Source organism: Physella acuta, unplaced genomic scaffold (genome assembly GCF_028476545.2).
Source record: "Physella acuta isolate Inbredline_101_S28 unplaced genomic scaffold, ASM2847654v3 ptg000777l, whole genome shotgun sequence".
Taxonomy (NCBI): Eukaryota; Metazoa; Mollusca; class Gastropoda; family Physidae; genus Physella; species Physella acuta.
In genome coordinates this window covers 106,911-130,839 of record NW_026732295.1, presented here as the reverse complement: position 1 = coordinate 130,839, position 23,929 = coordinate 106,911, and the positions used below count along the sequence as shown (strand labels likewise).

At 42.8% G+C, this 23,929-nt stretch overlaps 1 protein-coding gene across 3 annotated transcripts in view; it reads left to right on the top strand.

Moving 5' to 3' along the window:
- LOC131950715 (golgin subfamily A member 6-like protein 7) overlaps window positions 1-20,826 on the top strand; it is a 61,994-nt gene extending 41,168 nt beyond the window's left edge. For all 3 annotated transcript variants that reach the window (XM_059312942.1, XM_059312943.1, XM_059312941.1), the window contains 12 exons: window positions 648-694; window positions 2,127-2,240; window positions 2,693-2,797; window positions 3,564-3,597; window positions 4,969-5,057; window positions 5,995-6,041; window positions 8,540-8,613; window positions 8,871-9,005; window positions 9,466-9,560; window positions 13,042-13,147; window positions 14,629-14,695; window positions 18,344-20,826. In XM_059312942.1, the coding sequence (XP_059168925.1) occupies window positions 648-694; window positions 2,127-2,240; window positions 2,693-2,797; window positions 3,564-3,597; window positions 4,969-5,057; window positions 5,995-6,041; window positions 8,540-8,613; window positions 8,871-9,005; window positions 9,466-9,560; window positions 13,042-13,147; window positions 14,629-14,695; window positions 18,344-18,410 (980 nt within the window). In that variant the 3' untranslated portion in view covers window positions 18,411-20,826. The remainder of the gene's footprint in view (window positions 1-647; window positions 695-2,126; window positions 2,241-2,692; window positions 2,798-3,563; window positions 3,598-4,968; window positions 5,058-5,994; window positions 6,042-8,539; window positions 8,614-8,870; window positions 9,006-9,465; window positions 9,561-13,041; window positions 13,148-14,628; window positions 14,696-18,343) is intronic.
- Window positions 20,827-23,929: the final 3,103 nt, after the last annotated feature.

Below are 23,929 nucleotides of genomic sequence, written 5' to 3'. Positions count from 1 at the left end.
AGCTAACGAGAAAAAACTGACACAAGCTAACTCCCAGAAATCACCGGTAGAATTGGAAGAACTTTGAAATCAGATCGAGGGTCAAAGATTTTGAAACGTCTAGTTTTTCTGGCGTCGCATTAAAGATTGTTCTGCCTAGGGGTATTGGGGCTGGGACTGGGGGTGGGGACTGGGTCGTGGACGCGAGGTTTGATTGGCTAAGTGGGCAGGGGAAGGTGACACAGCAGTGCGAAATGTAAAAATAGACGTGTTTTATTTTCAGATGTAATGGCCATCTTGTGAAGAGGCCATTTTTGGTGGAATAATCATTTGATGGAGCTATCATTTGATTCGGCCAACATGCGATAGAGCTATTATGTGAAGGGGCCATCGTTTGATGGGCCAACATTAGATGGGGGCCATCATGCGATATACACTTACATGAAGGGGCCGCCATTTTATGGGGCCACCTTGTGACGGGGCCATCATTTGATGGGGCCATCATTTGATGGACCCACTATGTGAAGGGGCCAAAATTTGATGGGGCCACCGTGAGATGAGAGATGACCCCATGCAGTTACTTCTCTACCTAAAGTTGTTAAACTCTTACGTTAATCCATTTACTCACATTACTAGCAGCCATTAATCCTTTTATCCTAACTCCCCAGACAGCGGATTACAGAAAGATATTAGAGCTTTGCTGGGGGTCACACAGGTAGGCTTACTATTTGAAGCTTAGCTCTAGCTCACTGGACTCTAGCTCATTATTTTAATTTAGCTCTAGCTCACCATCTGAATTTAGCTCTAGCTCACGATTTGAATTTAGCTCACCATTTGAATTTAGCTCTAGCTCACCATCTGAATTTAACTCTAGCTCACCATCTGATATTTAGCTCTAGCTCACCATTTTAATTTAGCTCTAGCTCTTCTCACCACAAGCTCACCATGTGAACGCTAGCACTAGTTCACTATTTCACGTAACAACAACACACCTTACAAGGGACCAGCGTCATCTAGAACTTGGTTAATGTAAAACTACAACACAGGATCACTAGATAATAGCACCATTAGGTGCTGGTAGCATCGACAGCTGTGTGTGATGGGAGGTGGGGGGTGGGGGTGTTAAAAAAACCAATATCTTAACACCATAGTCTCCTGTGGGTAATAGGGGTGGGGGGGGGGGTAGTCTCACACAAAAAAAAAATCTTAATATCAGTCTTGTTGCATTTTAGTTTATACTGTAAAACCTCAACCTTTAAATTGTCCCAGCATATAGTTCGTGTCTCACTTAACATATAGATCTATGTACACTAGGATACACATTCATCATGCCAACACTTTTCTTTGCCTGGTGTATGCCTAATTTATTGTTTGTGTATACATTATATAAAACCTATTTTAATGTATAAACACTGGGTTTTATATCTATGGTAACTTTCTCATACACCATATGACATATATACCTATTGTGAGTAACGTTTTTTACACCATATCCCATACACCATATACCAAATACACTATAGACGATATACACCTTATGCCATATACACACCATATCCCATATACACCATATACCAAATACATTATAGAACAAATACGCCTTATGCCATATACAAACCATATCCCATATACACCATATACCAAATACATTATAGAACATATACACCTTATGCCATATACACACCATATGCCATATACACCTATAATCAATAACATTCTTAAACACCATATACCACATACACTATATACCACACACACCATATGCCACACACACACCATACGCCACACACACACACACACCCTATGCCACACATCATATGCCACACACACCATAAGCCACACACACTGTACCACACACACCATATGCCACACACACACCATACGCCACACACACACACACCCTATGACACACATCATATGCCGCACACACCATATGCCACACACACTGTACTACACAAACACCATATGCCACACACACACCATATGCCACACACCCACCTTATGCCACACACCATATGCCACACACACCATATGCCACACACTCTGTACCATACACACCATATGCCACACACACCATATGCCACACAACCTGTACCATACACACCATATGCCACACACTCTGTACCATACACACCTAACTACTTCAGCTGGAGAGAGAGAGGACCAAGGCCCAGTTGGCCAGAGATAACGACGACTACCAGAGGAGGATGAGGAGAGAACTGGAGGAGGAGAGGAGGAGATTGATGGACCAGGAGAACGAGGTAAGGGTCAGGTCAATCCGGGTCAGGTCAATGAACTTCACCCAGGAAGTAACTGGTTAGTGTTGACTGACCCCCTTCATCGTATTGATGAGCACTGCGGGCTAAACTAGCCAATCGGAAGTGTTATCGCACGGTGTGGAAAGACCCTGTCACTTAAAACTGAGACACTGTCTGCATGTAGGTGTTCATAGCTGATGTCATATAACTGTATGCCCATATCTGTGTCCATGTTGACAGGCCCTGTTATAAAAACTGTATGTCTAAGTCCATTTTGTCAAAAAACTTCTATGTCAGTGTTGTTATAAACGTCTTTGTCTGTGTCCATGTTTACTGGCCTTGTGATAAACATGTATGTCTACGTCCATATAGACTGTCCCTGTCATAAACTGTATGTCTATGTCCATATAGACTGACCCTGTCATAAAACTGTATGTCTATGTCCGTGTTTACAGGCAAGACGACGGATGGAGCAGATGAGGAGAGACCTGGAGAACAAGAGACTGGAGTGGGAGAGGCAGAGGAGGGAGGCAGAGAGAGCCAAAAAGGAGAAAAAGTTGGTGAGTTGGTTGGTGTACATGGCAAGCGGTGTACATGACTTGTGGTGTACAAGACATGTGATTTACATGACGTTACAGGTTACATAACATCTTGAGCGCATAACGTTCGGTCTAGCTGACATCTAGTAAATGACATGTGATGTACGTGATGTGTGGGTTACACTGTATGTTGAATACATGACATTTGGTGTAGATAGATAACATATGGGAACATCTCGTGTAAATTATATCAGGTATCAACTTATTTATATATCATATAGCGCATTTTGACATTTAGTATGTTTGACATCTGGATCTAGATAAATGGACAATGCCATTTGCTTTGTGATATTTATATAATCAGGCTATATGTACCATGAATGCACCCCTTACGACAAGTTAGTTAACAGATGACAGAAACCAAATGACTGATATTGTACAATCAAATTTTTTGTTGTTGTAAAACTAAGACTTGAACTCAGTGACAGCTATTTACTGCCATAAACACTTTGCTCTTAGCTCACACCACCATTAATCTTGATGGTTTCCTTGCTACCCTCCACCCTTATCCCCACACCCACCCCTATCCACACCCCCACCCCTATCCCCACAACCATCCCTATCTGCACCCCACCCCTATCCCCACACCCACCCCTATCCACACCCCCACCCCTATCCCCACACCCACCCCTATCCACACACCCACCCCTATCCCCACATCCACCCCTACCCACACCCCCATCTTCCGCGCAATGCTGCTAACCCGTGTCTTCATGTTTTATTCCAGCCCAAAACACCGCCAGTACAGATTCGCCCTCCAAGTGAGTAACATGCATAGATGGCACTTCATTCTTACACTTACATCTGTCGTCATTACATCCTTACACCACAATACTACATGTACTTACATCTGACGTCATTACATTCTTACACCACAATACTACATGCACTTTCATTTGTCGTCATTACATTCTTACACCACAATACTACATCAACTTACATCTCTCCTCATTACATTCTTACACCACAATACTACATGCAATTACATCTGACGTCATTACATTCTTACACCACAATACTACATGCAATTACATCTGACGTCATTACATTCTTACACCACAATACTACATGCACTTACATCTGACGTCATTACATTCTTACACCACAATACTACATGTACTTACATCTGACGTCATTACATTCTTACACCACAATACTACATGCACTTACATCTGACGTCATTACATTCTTACACCACAATACTACATGCACTTACATCTGTCCTCATCACATGGAAATACTTGCTTACACCACAATACAACATGCACTGAAATCTATGGTCATCTGATGCAAATACCTGCTCACATTACAAACTATCCTAGACGTGTCCGAACTATCTTTGGTATCTCTTGTCTCTCTGATTGATGTGTTTGTAGACCAAAGGATTGAGAATGTGGAGATTGTTGCACATCTTAAGATAAGACAGCAGAGGCTTTATGTTTTATTTAATCACTTCAATACTTAGCGAGTTCACCGCTAGATTAACCTACTGCTGATCGAACATGTCATACGTCAAATTCTTTTATACTTTGTTTACAGCACCATTTTGCGATTTTTATATGGTACCACTTTGTGACAGTTTAAGTAACACTTGGTGAAGAGTAATGTATCATTTAGCTATCATTAAAACCACGTTGTGATCATTAATGTCCCACTTTGTGCTAATGAAGGTATCACTTTGGGATCATTAATGTCCCACTTTGTGCTAATGAAGGTATCACTTTGGGATCATTAATGTCCCACTTTATAATATTTAAGGTACCACTTTTGAATCATTAATGTCCCACTTTGTGCTGATGAAGGTACCACTTTGGGATCATTAATGTCCCACTTTATGATATTTAAGGTACCACTTTGGGATCATTAATGTCCCACTTTATGATATTTAAGGTACCACTTTGGGATCATTAATGTCCCACTTTATGATATTTAAGGTACCACTTTGGGATCATTAATGTCCCACTTTATGATATTTAAGGTATCACTTTGGGGTCATTAATGTCCCACTTTATGATATTTAAGGTACCACTTTGGGATCATTAATGCACAAAATTGTGGTACTTTTTTGAGTAACTTTGTCTACAAGTTCTAGACCCCTGCTATCAGCTATCAATCTGTGATGCCATCTACAGGTACCAACCTACTCAGCGATATGGACGACACACGAAGAAGATTAATTGACGAACGACGGAAGATCGAAGAGCTACTCCGGGCTCAAATGGTAAGTTTGTAATGACTGAACGTAATCACTTTCCCGTTGACCGATTTTTTTCTCCGCCTTCTACCCACATTTTCTCTACTTTTTTCGTCATCTATAGACCACGTGATGAACGGTACTGATAAAAAAAAATAGACCATTCCTGCCGAGGAAATTGTAAAAATGCAAAGGACTTCTGACAGAAAGATAACTGAGTCAGCGAAATGTCGGGAACAGATGATCAAATTTATTGATAAACAGGCAGTTGATGAAACACCTCAGGGAATCAAATCTCGCTTCCTCTTCCTTCTTTACCATACGCTTGTAACAACTGTCTTACCCAGCAACTTTTTTTTTCCTATGTGTGCGTATAATTATTAGATTAGTAACAAATTTAAGTAAGATAATCCTTTGAAAATGAAGTAAGTAGTAGCTATAATTGTAAGATCGTGCATTGTGTTATATAAACTTTCACGACTTTCACAAGTCATGTATAACTTTTACAAGTCACTTGTGACTTTCATATGTATTTTATTACTTTCACACGCCATCATAGCCTTAATCAGATATCGCGTAAAGAAATCATTCGAGGATGGTAAAATGTGCCTGTGCCTGTCTCTAGTTATGTCTTTCTCATTCCGCCATTTTGGTGCACATGAAACTACATGTAAATATTGTTGTTGTCACAACACCTCAATACCCGTACCTGTCATTTACAAAAAAAAATTAAATAGTTATGTCATATTAAATACTTATTTTGACGACAAAAATAGTTGCGTCCTATTTTGAACTGAACTTGTCAAAACACAGTAATCTGATAGGGGAAGCCTTTCAAGTGGCCTTCCTTCCTCTCGGCACCACACAAGACATGATAACATCGCCATCTGAAATGTGAGGGGTAAATCCCGGATTTGTCGCGCTATGTGAGATACTGACTGACAAACTGTTTGTTTATTCACAGAAGCAGCCCGCCTATACAGAGGTCAAGGTGGTCAAGCGACCCCCACCGTAAGTGTCAAGTAGTGAGATGGTTATAGAGGGGATCCTGGGGGGGGGAGTGCAGGGAATGGGGTAGAACCCATCCAATCACATATTCTAATTGTGAAGCTGTGATGTTATAGAGGGGAACCTAGGGTGGGGGGTGCAGGGAAGGGCGTGCAACCAATCACTCACATATTCTTAGTGTGAAGTTGGGATTTTATAGAGTGGATCATGGTGGTGAGGGGGGGGTGCAGGGAATGGGGTGCAACCAATCACTCACATATTCTTAGTGTGAAGTTGGGATTTTATAGAGGAGATTCTGGTGGAGGGGGGGAGAGCTGTGTTATTGAAGGGAGGGAGAACCCATCACTCACACATATTAGGTTATAGAGTGGATCCTGGTGTGGGGGTTACTAGGGAGGGGAGGGGACCCCCACATTTACACACTCTACATCTTAAGTATGGAATACGTTGTAGAACTACGGTTAGATAGGGATAGAGAGAGGAATGGACCCCACATCCACACACCCGCACACACTGTACGAGAAATGTTAAGCAGAAGTTGTACAGAAATGTATGTTGTGGGAGGGGTTATTTATATACATTATAGAAAATTTTCAGTTCATAGTTTTAATATCTCAGGTTCTCGAACTCAATCATACATAGTATCTTGTCAGCAAGATCTGGCCAATATATACAATTATTTAAAGTAGTTTTTAAAATTTCAAAATTCATATGTCGTCCCTCCCTGGGGAAATGTCCTGGTTTTTATTTAGTTCCGTGATCTACTTATAAAGTGACGAACCTAATTCTGACCATTCTATGGCCGAAACTCATTCATATTGATTTGATTAATTTATACTTAAAGATGAATTTTAAAGAATTTAAATCGATAGGTGGTTTCAACCGGAAATTAAATTGGCCATTCTGGTATAAAATATAATTAGATTGGTGAACTCTGGTAAGTCATATGAAAGTGAGGTCACCTCAAAATGGAATAATTGGTTTTTTTTTTAAGTGAGGACTATTTCTGCCCTATCTCTATTACCTCCCCCTTAATATTTCCCTCCCCTTAATCCCAACATCATTGGCTTCATGTTAAAACTAATGACTCGAATCAGATGTTTTAGACCGCTGCTTTCAGTTTGGTAAGGATTACAATTACAGATAGCTGTCCCGTATATTCTTATTGTGCTACATTTAATTAGATGAAGATAGGGGTGGCGTGGTCGAGTTAGCGGGGGACAGCCAATGTTTCTTCCAGACTTTTTTCTCCGGGGGGGGGGGACACTTGAAATTTTCCGGGGGCGGTAGACTTTCTTCGGGGGGACGGACACTGTTAAAAGTATATATTTTCTATATAAATTATATAAATTCATTTTGTTCGGGGGGGGGGGGGGTAGAATTTTTTCGGGGGGGCTCCCCCCCCCCCCCCCCCCCCGAAGAGATGCCTGGAAGAAACTAAGCCACTCTTCTAGGAGAGACAACTCCAAAACCAAACAACTGCTACCTTGTAGTTTGCTTTTGTTTCTACAAAGGCTATAGAAGCAAATCCAAAAAGAAAAGCAGGCTGAATTCGGAGTCAACCGCCTCAGTGGCGCATAATCAGTTGACACGTATACTTTATTGTGTTGGGGGATCCCAACTAAAGAACGAAGATGAAGAAGATTCCTACTGGGCTACATTTAGTTAGGTGAAGATTATAATTAGCTGTAGCTGTTTCAAATATTCTTGTTGACGTGGCCATGAACCAGAGCTGAAATTTTCCTTGAACTTTCTTCCTTGAAGTTTCCTTGAACTTCCTTCAAACCTATTTGTTTAGCAGACGTGTAGACGTGATAGTGTTCCCCAAATTAGCGGGACCTAACTGGCCATCGATCAGCACTTGACGACGATCTCTATAATTAGCTCTTCTGTTCGACCTGTAGCGTGTTTGACGCTGGCATCCGTCTGGCGTCTATCAATCGCAACACAAGTGCAAATGTTCCCAACATTTTATTTGAGTGGAAGTTTTTTTTTTTAGACAGATGTTATTTGAGGAGAAAAATGTTAGCTTGTACTTATAGCTGTAGAGCAGGGGTTCCCATGGCGCCATGGCGCTCGCCGAACGATTCGTATGTGCCCGCCTAACACTATTCGACAGAGACAGAATTTTTTCATAAACATTATTGAAAGGTTGAAGGGGATGGAAATCGAAAGTTTGACGGGGGGGGGGGGGGGGGCAAATCGAAAATTTGAGGGGGGGGGGGGCAAATCGAAAGTTTGAGGGGTGTGGGGGGTGCAAATCGAAAGTTTTGTCCCCGGGTGACGGGAATGGTCGCTACGCCTCTGGAAGGAGTTTGTCGTTTTAAAATAGGTGGTGCCCGCCACCCTACCGATATTTTAGAATGTGCTCTAGAGTAAAAAAGGTTGGGAACCCCTGCTCTAGAGGATACCGCGAGAAATTATGTCTGTAAAATATTTAGCTTGTACTTATAGCTGTAGTATCGATACCGCGAGTAATCGTGTCTGTCAAATATTTCCAGCCCTCCCACACCCCCAGACTCAGACCTCGCCAACAGGAGGATGGTGGAGGAATTCAACTACCTCAAGCATAAAGGTGAGAGACGGTAGGCCAGACTTACCTGACTGATGACAGACTTACTTACTGATGACAGAAACATAACTGAAGGATGGTGGAGGAATTTAACTCGAGAAGATTTTGTTTTCCCTTGTTAGCTGAATTTAAGTTTAAGATTGTCTACCCCTGTTTTTCCTAATGTGGTATCTCGAATCCCCAAAATGGAATAGTTCACGATGTCGTATCTTGACTCCATATTACGGAATAGCTCTAAATGTGCTGCTATACTCTGACAGAGGCGGAGACACGGAAAGCCTTCAGACGGATGTACCCCGAGCTGCCGGAGACCAACATTAAGCTGGAGGCCCAGCAGAGGGCGCTGCTACGTCAGCAGGAGGAGGCACTGAGGAGTCTGGACAAGACAGGGCTAGGTAGGGTATCACGTGATCACTGGGCTAGGTAGGGTATCACGTGATCACTGGGCTAGGTAGGGTATCACGTGATCACTGGGCTAGGTAGGGTATCACGTGATCACTGGGCTAGGTAGGGTATCACGTGATCACTGGGCTAGGTAGGGTATCACGTGATCACTGGGCTAGGTAGGGTATCAGGGTATCACTGGGCTAGGTAGGGTATCAGGTGATCACTGGGCTAGGTAGGGTATCAGGTGATCACTGGGCTAGGTAGGGTATCACGTGATCACTGGGCTAGGTAGGGTATCAGGTGATCACTGGGCTAGGTAGGGTATCACGTGATTACTGGGCTAGGTAGGGTAGGGTCTGAAGTACGATATAGACGTCAGGTATTTGTGGTAAGCTTTATATTAGTACCTCACAACATTGTGTTATTTACCTAATTAACTAGTCTGTTTACATCCCTTTTGTCCACCAGTCAATGTCCGCTACGCTCCACCAAAGACGGTACCTGCTGAGGGCTACAGGCGCCCTGGATGGATGGACAGGTCACCCACACCCTTCCCACACAGGGTAAGACATTTTCAGAATTCTTAGGGTAGGACATTTTCAGAATTCTATTCGTTCTTACACGGGGTAAGGCATTTTCAGAATTCTTTCGTTCCCACGCGGGGTAAGACATTGTGAAAATTCTATTCGTTCTCACACGGTGTAAGACATTTTCAGAATTCTATTCGTTCTCACACGGTGTAAGACATTTTCAGAATTCGATTCGTTTTTACATGGGGTAATTAACTGCCCATGATTCGACCGTTTTCATCAATATGTAGGGACCGCCAATCACACAGCAATCAGTTAAATACATGTTAGATTAATGAACTTGACTCGGTGGGGTCAAGTTAGTTACCTATGTGGGGTTTAGTTAGTGTGTGGAAATGTGTGTGGTTGATTCGGTGTGGTGAATGTGGGTTGTGATTTGTGTAGAGGTATGTGGGTACTAACATATGGAGTCACTGTTTGGGTACTAACATATGGAGTCACTGTTTGGGTACTAACATATGGCGTCACTGTTTGGGTACTAACATATGGAGTCACTGTTTGGGTACTAACATATGGAGTCACTGTTTGGGTACTAACATATGGAGTCACTGTGTAGGTACTAACATATGGAGTCACTGTTTGGGTACTAACATATGGAGTCACTGTTTGGGTACCAACATATGGAGTCACTGTGTAGGTACTAACATATGGAGTCACTGTTTGGGTACTAACATATGGAGTCACTGTGTGGGTACTAACGTGTGGAGTCATACGTGTTAAGACGTTTTGTGAGTATCCACATGTGAAGACGTTATGTGGGTGCCCACGTGTTAAAACGCTATGTGGGCACCCACATGTGAAGACGTTATGTGGGTACCCACATGTGAAGACGTTATGTGGGTACCCACATGTTAAGACGTTATGTGGGTACCCACATGTTAAGACGTTATGTGAGTACCCACGTGTTAAGACGGTATGTGGGTACCCACATGTGAAGACGGTATGTGGGGACTAAAGCCATTGACATCATGAACCTAAAACACTGAAATTATCTGATTCAGACAAAACGACAGATACACATCACCCAGAAAATAACCAAGCTCTACACTAATTAGTCTTAATTAATTTATTAACACAATTAACTTAGTACACAACTGATAAAGAGCTACTTAAAGATGTAAAAACGGATATTCTGCATACAAATTGTACTTCGTGTAACCGATTATTTGGCTTTTGAACTCCCAGATAAGAGCTAGGCAACCATAAACAACAATAGTCGTCGTAACTTGTCGGAAATCTGAAGACAATATTTAAATTAGTATCGATATGACCCAAGTGGGCCTCGTTGGGCCTGTGCGTGACCCGTCCGATTACCGAAACATCAAATTCAGTGCGTTAGCATAGATTCGACGTCGCGGTCTTGGGTAGGTTCGATATTTATCAGCTCCACGATACGCCAGGGGGTATGGAAGAAAACTGGGTCGTGTCTTGTGGCTGGGGATTTATGTCTTCTGATGAAAGCTGTAGAACAGGACAACAGCATTCATGAACAGCCTTATAGACAACAATAACAGCTGTAGAACAGGACAACAGCATGCAATGACCTGCCTGAGATTGACTTTTAATACCAACGTGGAAACTGTGGGAGTCGTCCCATAAGTTAACGTTACTTTCCTGACTAGGGGGGTGTAGTTACTCTCCTGACTGGGATGATGTGTAGCATTAAAATTGTAGCAATTATGGAGTTCAGAAGTCGTCATTCATGGTGTTGGACCCCCCGCAATCAGTCTACACAATGAAATCCGTCGCGGGTTTAACAGAAGTTCAACACTTGAAGACATCAAAGGACACTTTATTACGGTAAATCGTCGTTTAGAGTCTAGACGCCATACCCACACGCAACGTAAACAATATTATTGACAGTCAACACACGATACAATCGGCTGACATGCTACACACGATAGAATCAGTTGACATGCAAAACACGATTACTGGTGCATCCACTTATGGTATTTAACTGGTTCATTATGCGAAATGACGTGCTTTTTTTTTTTTTTTTTTTTGTAACCTTTTTTAGCCAATCTTGAACCAGTAAAAAAAAAAATGCATTTTTTTTAACGTTCGATTTAGAAATTGCTCGCTGTAAATAAAAGAGGCAGAAAAGTAGTATTTTTCCGTGATAAAGACATAATGACTTAACTATTTAATTATATTTTATTGGTCCAGTATTATCTGCTTTAAATATAATGTATGTCTTGCGGCTGCGCTCAACAAAACAGCGTGTGAAATAGCATTTTACGTCCCTAACCTTATTGCACCCAGAGATCGATTTGTTTCTCGGCTACCTATACATTGCTACCACTATTCTAGCTGTTATGCTATCATTACCGTGTATTGGCTACCTTGAGATTAGCATCTGGACACTTTAAACTACAGACTCGCTGATTTTGGCTACATATTAAATATCTGCCATAACGTGACTGCCTTGACATGTCAGGCTACCCTGACATGACACCCCCATCATGGATACCTTGCCTGCCCTTGTATCAAGCCAGTATCACCGGGTCAGCTTGACACAACCTACCTGCCGGTCAAGCTTTACAACAGCGCTTTGTCGCACCAAAAAACAGGGAAACCCCGATACACCAGACAAACGGGAAACCCCGGTGCAGCACACATACGGCAAACCCCGGATGTGTGTGTATAAATAAATTTAAAAAAAACTGCAAGCTAATCAAGAGCAGGTCAGACATAGGGACATCCTAACCTGCCCATCAAAGGACGGTCAGACGCCGAGTCACCCTAACCTGCCTATCATAGGAACAGGTCATGATGCTAAATGCAGGAGTACCAGGCCCACGTATACTTGACATGTGACAAACCATTTCGCTTTAGTACATTGTGAGGGTGGGGTTGTAGAAAGTTTGTGTTCTATATATAACTGTATGCTCCGTAATGAGCATACGGTATATATTCTTCCTACGGGGTCGCCTCTTCTTATGTACGCCTGGTACAGTGTGGAATGAACACAAATTTCAATTCAATATAATACAGTTCTTTATTTACGCATCAAAGCGACTATCTACGAACACCATCTAACTACAAATAACACTTGACTTCTCCCTACACGCTCACATGACCATCCCTAACACTATCTACTTTTAACTCTCTACATCTTTCCCCTAGCGCTACCTCTCTCTAAGTGCTACCTAACTACTGACCCACGCTTCAGTGGTCATCTGACCGCCACATGTGACCCGTCATCTCTTGTATTTCTATTGGTCTACCTAACTACGCTATGCTCTGTTTCTGATTTCTTCTGTTTGACCTATCTGACGTAAACGTGCGTCATCACAGACATCAACATTATTACAGAAAACACCACATAAAATACAAATAACATGATGCGTAGTGTTGAAGGACGATGCGTATACTCTTATTCATATGTATATGATACCATGCAATAAGATTCGTATGAACTATCAGATTACGTAGCTTGTGTTTTGTCTTTCAGTTACGTCAGAGAGATCGACTGTATACGTCACACAGCATGGACGGTGACGTAGACCGCATATACAGCAGAGCCGAGAGGAGGGAGAGGGCGATTGACTCATTAGCTTGTGAGTAACTACAGTAGCCCTGAGCTGAAGAAGGCCTACATTATATGTGTGTATATGTATATATATATATATATATGTTACGGTCAAAGCCCGAAGTCGGCCAAAGCACGCATTGGCCAATATCGCCTCCCATTGACCGGTCAAAGTCCGAAACTTAACTTGATTTCGGCCTTTGACCGGCCAATCCGCGGACTGGCCAGGACGGACCGGCCAAAGTCTGAAATGGCTCTTGATTTCGGCCTTTAGAACACTTTATTTCTTCAGAAACATCAGTGTTCTTAGAATAATGAAAATCAACAGACCTCCAATGCCACATGTCCACACACTGTATCACTCCGTATCTCACGTTCTACTAACACTGTATTCTGCCTTCAATCATTCTCCGTGACGGCTCCACTCAAGGTACTTTTAATGAACCAGCTCCCTGCCACAATCAAGGTACTCTTAATGAGCCAACTCCCTGCCACAATCAAGGTACTCTTAATGAGCCAACTCCCTGCCACAATCAAGGTACTCTTAATGAGCCAGCTCTCTGCCACAAACCATCCTCAATCAAACACGATGTCTCTAGTTGCACCTATGGCCCACCATAGCCTAGGCCAATTACATTCTGTCTCCGTCCTCACATCAGTTCTTTCTGTTTCTCGGACTTTTTGCTCCGATCCTTCTCTCGGACTTTTTGCTCCGATCCTTCTCTCGGACTTTTTGCTCCGATCCTTCTCTCGGACGTTTTGCTCCGATCCTTCTCTCGGACTTTTTGCTCCGATCATTCTCTAGGCATTCCTGCGCCCATACCCAAAAGTAGCGATATTAATTTATTATACACACACCCAGACGTTGTGCTAGATATGTCAAGGTCAAACCATTCTATTTCGGTAGCACCAATGGCGTCATAATTTGTATTGGTTGGTCCCTCGGCGTCTACTACGTTGGTTACAAAAGAACTTGTTTACACCAAGTATCTTGTATTGTTGACAAGTTAAATTATATTTTACTCACACCAAATAAGCAACATCTTTTTGTACGTCACAGTTACAAAATTGCTCTGTTCGGTTTTGGCCTTGACCTTGTCCATGATTCCGTTGATAGCCAATTACGGTGTTGTTGTTGTAAATACACTAGTTACAATTTTTTTTTTATTTATTATTGAGAATGTGTATAATCATATATGGCCTAAAAGGTTAAAGAATTCACGGAAGCTGCTAATTATTCACGGAAGCAGTCTAACTTGCCACGTAAAAATGATTCTATTTTTATTCTTTTTGCTTCTGTTTTTAATCCCCTGTTTATCGAAATGATTCAACTCAGCATGAGCAGGGAGGTAATTGACGGGAGAAATGCGTTTCCTAAGGGGAAGCACTTGTGTCACGACATTTGTTGCTAAGGAAACATGAACAGCTTTGTTTAGATGTAACGTTGGGAAAATATTAGAAGAGCTTGCCGATGTTTGACCTTGATCTTGTTGATTGATCTGTCTCCAGACAAAAGCAACTACGACGCCGACAAAGTTCTGGATGAGTACGAGAGGCTTAAGCTGAGCAGCAACAGGTGAGTCAGGTGACAGGTGGGGTAAGCTTGTTTTAGTGGTGACATGTGTCATGTGGTTTCAAGTTGTTAATGTTTAGTTGTCTTCAGAGGCGTAGCGACCCTTCACGGGGACAAACTTTCAATTTGGCGCCCCCCCCCCCATATATTTTTTTTTATATTTATAATGCAAAACTGCAGCTAAAATGAGCTTTTATTTGTTTTTTTTAACCCATTATGACGCGCCCTAAGGTCGGCGCCCGGGGACATATGTACCCCCCGCCCCCCCCCCCCCCCTCTACGCCTCTGGTTGTCTGGTAGAGTTTGTAACGTTGTGTTTGTATTAATGTTTTGACCCTGTAGTCCGAACCTGTCGTTTAGGTGTTTCGGTGTGTTTGTGCTAACCAAATGCGTAAAGGATTTTGTATTTCTTCTATTCTATTTTCGTTTTCTTTTGTTTTTGAAAGCTTACTTTTAAGTAAAAAATTGTTGTCTTCGTTGATTTATTTGCTAATCGGTAGTATTTTTATCTAGGAAATGTTTTATTTTTATCGATAACTTAGTGCTGTTAAAAATTTAGCAACAAAAATAATATATTGAGCAGACGGTATTAACGATGTAATTGATTTATCGAGCACAATGTTCTCTAATGTGACTCTTGCGACACCACCAGACCAGTTTCCATTTATTAGTACAACGTTCTTTAATGTAAATCTTCTGCCCCCCCCCCCCCCCAGAACCGCCTTCATTTATTGAGTACAATGTTTTTTAATGTAACTCTTGTGACCCCCCCCCCCTTCTCCCTATAGCCGCCTCCATTTATCGAGTACAATGTTCTTTAATGTAAATCTTGTGACACCCCCCTTCCCCCCTATAGCCGCCTCCATTTATCGAGTACAATGTTCTGTAACGTAAATCTTGTGCCTCCCTCCCCCTTCCCCAAACCCGCCTCCCCCTATAGCCGCCTCCATTTATCGAGTACTATGTTCTTTAATGTAAATCTTGTGGCACCCCCCAGACCCGCCTCCCCCCTATAGCCGCCTCCTTTTATCGAGTACAATGTTCTGTAATGCAAATCTTGTGACACCCCACAGACCCGCCTCCCCCCAGACCCGCCTCCATTTATCGAGTACTATGTTCTGTAAAGTAAATCTTGTGACACCCCCCCCCCCCAGACCCGCCTCCCCCCAGACCCGCCTCCCCCCAGACCCGCCTCCATTTATCGAGTAAAATGTTCTGTAAAGTAAATCTTGTGACACCCCCAGACCCGCCTCCCCCAGACCCGCCTCCATTTATCGAGTACATTGTTCTGTAAAGTAAATCTTGTGACACCCCCCAGACCCGCCTCCACCGAGACGCCTCCATTTATCGAGTACAATGTTCTGTAAAGTAAATCTTGTGACACCCCCCAGACCCGCCTCCCCCCAGACCCGCCTCCATTTATCGAGTACTATGTTCTGTAAAGTAAATCTTGTGACACCCCCCCCCCCAGACCCGCCTCCCCCCAGACCCGCCTCCATTTATCGAGTACTATGTTCTGTAATGTAAATCTTGTGACACCCCCCAGACCCGCCTCCCCCCAGACCCGCCTCCATTTATCGAGTACTATGTTCTGTAATGTAAATCTTGTGACACCCCCCAGACCCGCCTCCCCCTATAGACGCCTCCATTTATCGAGTACAATGTTCTGTAATGTAAATCTTGTGACACCCCCCAGACCCGCCTCCCCCTATAGCCGCAACTTTTTATCGAGTACAATGTTCTGTAAAGTAAATCTTGTGACACCCCCCAGACCCGCCTCCATTTATCGAGTACTATGTTCTGTAAAGTAAATCTTGTGACACCCCCCAGACCCGCCTCCCCCCAGACCCGCCTCCCCCCAGACCCGCCTCCATTTATCGAGTACTATGTTCTGTAATGTAAATCTTGTGACACCCCCCAGACCCGCCTCCCCCCAGACCCGCCTCCATTTATCGAGTACTATGTTCTGTAATGTAAATCTTGTGACACCCCCCAGTCCCGCCTCCCCCCTATAGCCGCCTCCATTTATCGAGTACTATGTTCTGTAATGCAAATCTTGTGACACCCCCCAGACCCGCCTCCCCCTATAGCCGCCTCCATTTATCGAGTACAATGTTCTGTAATGTAAATCTTGTGACACCCCCCAGACCCGCCTCCCCCTATAGCCGCAACTATTTATCGAGTACAATGTTCTGTAATGTAAATCTTGTGACACCCCCCAGTCCCGCCTCCCCCCTATAGCCGCCTCCATTTATCGAGTACTATGTTCTGTAATGCAAATCTTGTGACACCCCCCAGACCCGCCTCCCCCTATAGCCGCCTCCATTTATCGAGTACAATGTTCTGTAATGTAAATCTTGTGACACCCCCCAGACCCGCCTCCCCCCAGACCCGCCTCCCCCCAGACCCGCCTCCATTTATCGAGTACTATGTTCTGTAATGTAAATCTTGTGACACCCCCCAGACCCGCCTCCCCCCAGACCCGCCTCCATTTATCGAGTACTATGTTCTGTAATGTAAATCTTGTGACACCCCCCAGACCCGCCTCCCCCTATAGACGCCTCCATTTATCGAGTACAATGTTCTGTAATGTAAATCTTGTGACACCCCCCAGTCCCGCCTCCCCCCTATAGCCGCCTCCATTTATCGAGTACTATGTTCTGTAATGCAAATCTTGTGACACCCCCCAGACCCGCCTCCCCCTATAGCCGCCTCCATTTATCGAGTACAATGTTCTGTAATGTAAATCTTGTGACACCCCCCAGACCCGCCTCCCCCTATAGCCGCAACTATTTATCGAGTACAATGTTCTGTAATGTAAATCTTGTGACACCCCCCAGTCCCGCCTCCCCCCTATAGCCGCCTCCATTTATCGAGTACTATGTTCTGTAATGCAAATCTTGTGACACCCCCCAGACCCGCCTCCCCCTATAGCCGCCTCCATTTATCGAGTACAATGTTCTGTAATGTAAATCTTGTGACACCCCCCAGACCCGCCTCCCCCTATAGCCGCAACTATTTATCGAGTACAATGTTCTGTAAAGTAAATCTTGTGACACCCCCCAGACCCGCCTCCATTTATCGAGTACTATGTTCTGTAAAGTAAATCTTGTGACACCCCCCAGACCCGCCTCCCCCCAGACCCGCCTCCCCCCAGACCCGCCTCCATTTATCGAGTACTATGTTCTGTAATGTAAATCTTGTGACACCCCCCAGACCCGCCTCCCCCCAGACCCGCCTCCATTTATCGAGTACTATGTTCTGTAATGTAAATCTTGTGACACCCCCCAGACCCGCCTCCCCCTATAGACGCCTCCATTTATCGAGTACAATGTTCTGTAATGTAAATCTTGTGACACCCCCCAGTCCCGCCTCCCCCCTATAGCCGCCTCCATTTATCGAGTACTATGTTCTGTAATGCAAATCTTGTGACACCCCCCAGACCCGCCTCCCCCTATAGCCGCCTCCATTTATCGAGTACAATGTTCTGTAATGTAAATCTTGTGACACCCCCCAGACCCGCCTCCCCCTATAGCCGCAACTATTTATCGAGTACAATGTTCTGTAAAGTAAATCTTGTGACACCCCCCAGACCCGCCTCCATTTATCGAGTACTATGTTCTGTAAAGTAAATCTTGTGACACCCCCCAGACCCGCCTCCACCGAGACGCTTACAGACGACACCTGGATGCGGCCCACAACCAGGACAGCAGTCTAGAGCATAGTAGGCCAAGGTCGGGCAAGGTCACGAGTTCAAGGGATGAACCACCAATCATTGAGCACTGCCTGAGGGCTGAAATGAACCAAATCTAATTTGTCGTGTGTGGGCTGCTTCATCGACTGCTTCATCGACTGCTTTCATCGACTGCTTTCATCGACTGCTTTTATCGACTGCTCTATTGACCGCTTTCATCGAATCATGCAAAACCTAAAAACAAAATTATTTTAGTCCTGGCCAAGTCCGGATGTTGTTGTGACATATCAATCACGCAAGTTAGTCCAATCTACCACATCATCAAGTTCAATGGGCAACAGAGAACAGCTACAATAAAATCAAAGTATACAGCCGGACACCACCATTCATTGTTCTATAATACATCCTTGTTATTTCACATTTTATATATTCACATTTTTTGTAAAATATTGTTTTAAGATTTTATATTACCTTTATGGTGCTGATATAAAAAGTGACATAATTTATTTTTGTCCTAATATCACAAATGGTAGCATGAAATTGTGTAACGGAAAAATGCGCAAAACAAAAGTACAGATAAGCCTATAGTATAATTTGATCATATAGGGATGTTTTATAATGCTTCAAATTACATGTGATCTTTCTTGGGTAAAGTTTTTAAATATTGATTTTAAAAATAATAATTCACATGAACATTTTTTTTTTTTGCGCAATTACCCACTGCGCAAATTTTGTGTCTTTTGTTCTGGTCAATAACATGATGATATTTTGAGGTAGAATCACGATGTTCTATGATGATAACATCACGTAGTTCTAAGATGTTAACATCTCGTAGTTCTAAGATGTTAACATCACCTTGCTCTAGGTTGCTCAAGTAGCTCTCGGATGTTAAGATCATCACTAGCCTCTGTTTACCTACGTCTAGCCAGTCAAACCTCACGTTATCTTCAGCGCCACCTAAAGCCACCATTAAGTCCGCAGCAGACCGGTCTTTAAAGAAGCAGCATCCCATAATTTCGACACAAGATCGCTGCTTGCTTTTTTCTCACTAAGACAGACAAGTACATAGAAAAAGGTTCTTGAAACCAGTGTATCACTATCCACAGTTACAACTGTTCAACTGTTATACACGATAACTACCACAATAACAAAACACTACTGCGGATCGGTTGAATGTAGAGCATTGTTCATATTAAATTCACTGACTTATTATTCTATTTGAAACATGGTATTGGTATATGGCGTTTTCAATGATGACTATTGAAAACGTCTGCAATGTCTTTGATGCTAATATTTGGTGCTTAAATCTTCATGAAATTCGGAATCCAGTTTTTGTTTTATTCTCAAGCTCGGCGAAAACTCGTTAATTAATTCCGAATGGCAGCTATATCACTTACGTTATATGAGAAGTTGACCAATTGGTAGTGTACATGAGAAACTAGAGACGCCTAGAACTGACTACCCTTGCTACATCAGGACCAGACACCCAGGACTGGCTACCTTTGCTACATCAGGACCAGACACCAGGACTGGCTACCCTTGCTACATCAGGACCAGACACCAGGACTGGCTACCATTGCTACATCAGGACCAGACACCAGGACTGGCTACCATTGCTACATCAGGACCAGACACCAGGACTGGCTACCATTGCTACATCAGGACCAGACACCCAGGACTGGCTACCTTTGCTACATCAGGACCAGACACCCAGGACTGGCTACCTTTGCTACATCAGGACCACACAGGACTGGCTACCTTTGCTACATCAGGACCAGACACCCAGGACTGGCTACCTTTGCTACATCAGGACCAGACACCCAGGACTGGCTACCATTGCTACATCAGGACCAGACACCAGGACTTGCTACCATCAGTAAAGAGAAATCAATGCCAGAACTAGACTAGAAACATCAGTCACTGACCTTCGGGTCAGGATGACCCAGTATTTACATTGACCATTATACCCATGGGAGGATTCGTTGTCTCGACAATTTCTTTTTTTAACTCTGTCAAGATGTCTAGAAATCACTGCTGTTTTTTTTTAGTTGTTGTTGTTCTACTATTTGTCTGAATGTCCCTCAACTCGTGCTACATTTTTCATTATGTTTGTTTTGTTTCATTTTTACAATTTGTCTGAATGTCTCTTTATTTTGTAACATTTGTTATACTGTGTCTGGATGTTTCTTAACTATTGTTATATTGTGTCCAACTTGTTGGTCACTCAACTGTTGTTATATCGTGTAAACTTTGCCTGAATGTCTATGAATTATTGTTACATTTTGTACAATGTCTGATCTATTGTAACATTTATAAGCATATGAGTACAATTGTTCCTTTAGATACTTTTGTTCACATTATCAGGGGTTGTTTGTTATAGTCTTATACAGTGGCGTAGCGAGGTCGGGTGTCACCCGGTGCGGCACTTAATGGTGTCACCCCCCCAGAGGCATAGAGACCCTTCCCAGGGACAAACTTTCAAATTTTCGATTTGCACCCCCCCCCCCCTCAAACTTTCGATTTGCACCCCCCCCCCTCGAGTTTTCGATTTGCACCCCCCCCCCCCCTCGAGTTTTTCTCTATATATTTTGCTATTTTTTGCCTTGGTGTCACCCCCCTAAATGGTGTCACCCGGTGCGGTCCGCAACCCCCGCCCCCCCCCCCTCGCTACGCCCCTGGTCTTATATCAACTGTTTATTATAAAGATTCGAGCGGCTGTTGTGTTTATTTGAGAGAGGTCGAGAGTTGTAATTTTATTCATTTTAAATCGTATGAGAGTTATAGTTTTGTATATATAAAAGTGTGTGAGTTATAGTTTTGTATATCCGAAAGTGTGTGAGTTATAGTTTTGTATATCCGAAAGTGTGTGAGAGTTATAGTTTTTTATATATGAAAGTGTGTGAGTTATAGTTTTGTACATCTGAAATTGTGTGAGAGTTATAGTTTTGTATATCTTAAAGTTGGTGAGAGTTATTGTTTTGTATATCTGAAAGTGTGTGAGAGTTATAGTTTGTATGAGTGCTAATTGTTCCAGAATTTATTTTATCTATTTTTTTTTAAATAATGCGGCGTGTAATTGCCCATCATACCTCAAATTAATGATTAAAAGCATTGAAAACAATTCCAGTTGTCTCATCTGAAAATTAGAATAGAAATGTTAACTTTCTCCACCGTGTCAAATACATTTGAATGACGGAATGACACACTACCTAGCGGCTTCTATTAGTTTAAAAATGTTTTATGATGAAATTTTGTAAGCCCACAGCAAAGCCAATTTTTTATTTTATTTTTTGGTCAGTGAGTTAATGGAGTTTAAAAAAAAGCCAAACATATTCAGTAGGGCTAATTATAATTTAAAAGTATTTTATTTGAATAAATTAACATATTTTAAATTCTTGATTACCTCGTGCTTCCCGACCTGTTGCAGACTCTGCCGTGCTAGGTCACTGTCCTAAGTCACTATGCTAGGTCACTGTCCTAAGTCACTATGCTAGGTCACTGTCCTAAGTCACTATGCTAGGTCACTGTCCTAAGTCACTATGCTAGGTCACTGTCCTAAGTCACTATGCTAGGTCACTGTCCTAAGTCACTATGCTAGGTCACTGTCCTAGGTCACTATGCTAGGTCACTGTCCTAAGTCACTGCCTAGGTCACTGTCCTAAGTCACTATGCTAGGTCACTGTCCTAAGTCACTATGCTAGGTCACTGTCCTAAGTCACTGCCTAGGTCACTGTCCTAAGTCACTATGCTAGGTCACTGTCCTAAGTCACTATGCTAGGTCACTGTCCTAAGTCACTATGCTAGGTCACTGTCCTAAGTCACTATGCTAGGTCACTGTCCTAAGTCACTATTCTAGGTCACTGTCCTAAGTCACTATGCTAGGTCACTGTCCTAAGTCACTATGCTAGGTCACTGTCCTAAGTCACTATGCTAGGTCACTGTCCTAGGTCACTATGCTAGGTCACTGTCCTAAGTCACTGCCTAGGTCACTGTCCTAAGTCACTATGCTAGGTCACTGTCCTAAGTCACTATGCTAGGTCACTGTCCTAAGTCACTGCCTAGGTCACTGTCCTAAGTCACTATGCTAGGTCACTGTCCTAAGTCACTATGCTAGGTCACTGTCCTAAGTCACTATGCTAGGTCACTGTCCTAAGTCACTATGCTAGGTCACTGTCCTAAGTCACTATTCTAGGTCACTGTCCTAAGTCACTATGCTAGGTCACTGTCCTAAGTCACTATGCTAGGTCACTGTCCTAAGTCACTATGCTAGGTCACTGTCCTAAGTCACTATGCTAGGTCACTGTCCTAAGTCACTATGCTATGTCACTGTCCTAAGTCACTATGCTAGGTCACTGTCCTAAGTCACTATGCTAGGTCACTGTCCTAAGTCACTATGCTAGGTCACTGTCCTAAGTCACTATGCTAGATAGCTGTGCTAAGTAGCTGTCATAGATCACTGTCCTAGGTCACTGTTCTAGGTAATTGCCATATGTAGCTGTCATAGGTCTCGGTCCTAGGCGTGTCCAAGAGAGCTGTCATTGGTAACTGCCCTCGGTCATATCCTGGGTAGCTGTCATGGGTCACTGCCCTAGGTCGATGTCAAAGGTAGCTGTCAAAGGTAGCGGTCATAGGTAACTGTTTTGGGTAACTGTCATAGATACCGGCCTTATGTCACTCTCTGTGTTTTTAGTAAGTGACGGATGAATGTGATGCTAAGTTGTTTTCCTCGCAAGTCATTTAAACAGGGGCGGAACTACAGTGCCGCCAGACCCCGCAATGCGGGGGGGGGGGGCACGCAATTTAGGGGCCCCACAGCCGACCATAATTTTTTGTATAGTTGAAAAAATTTAATTTTCTTGCATTTTTGACTGGTTGTTTTGTAAAAAAGATTACCATAGCTGCGATTGGATTATCTTTATTCTATAGACACCACCCCACGCTCTTGTATATTCTTTTTCCCTTTGTTTCTAAACCACCGAAAAAACCGAGTCCTCTTTCTCCACAAATCAAACGTATCAAAGATAAGTAAAAGTTCAAACCACTTCCATGACTTATTTCCCTTTTTTAAATAGTCAAATAGGGGTGCTCATAAGCTCCTTTTAATACATTTGTACTAAACAAATTAAAAAGCAATTGCTTCTCTTAATTATTATTTTTTTAATAAAGTATTTACTAAACAATGACATTGTATAAAAAGGAAATGAATATAAAGTTAATAATATAAATACAAAAAAAAACATAAAAATAAACATAACATGAGACAACATTACTTATACAAAACTTTCATGGTTTATATTCTTTTGAACAACTAGGGGTTTCTAGGTCTTATAACAGAGATAAAATAAAACTGATTTTCACAAAACACAAATGCACTTACACACTTGACATGATATTGTAATTTGTTTTAATTGAAAAAAGAAAACTCGAACAGGCCAGCAATGAGTTTCCTCTGTTCGTATTTTATGTATATATCGTATTATATACATATATATATACAGAGTTTCTTCCAGGCATCTCTTCGGGGGGGGGGGGCTAAGCCCCCC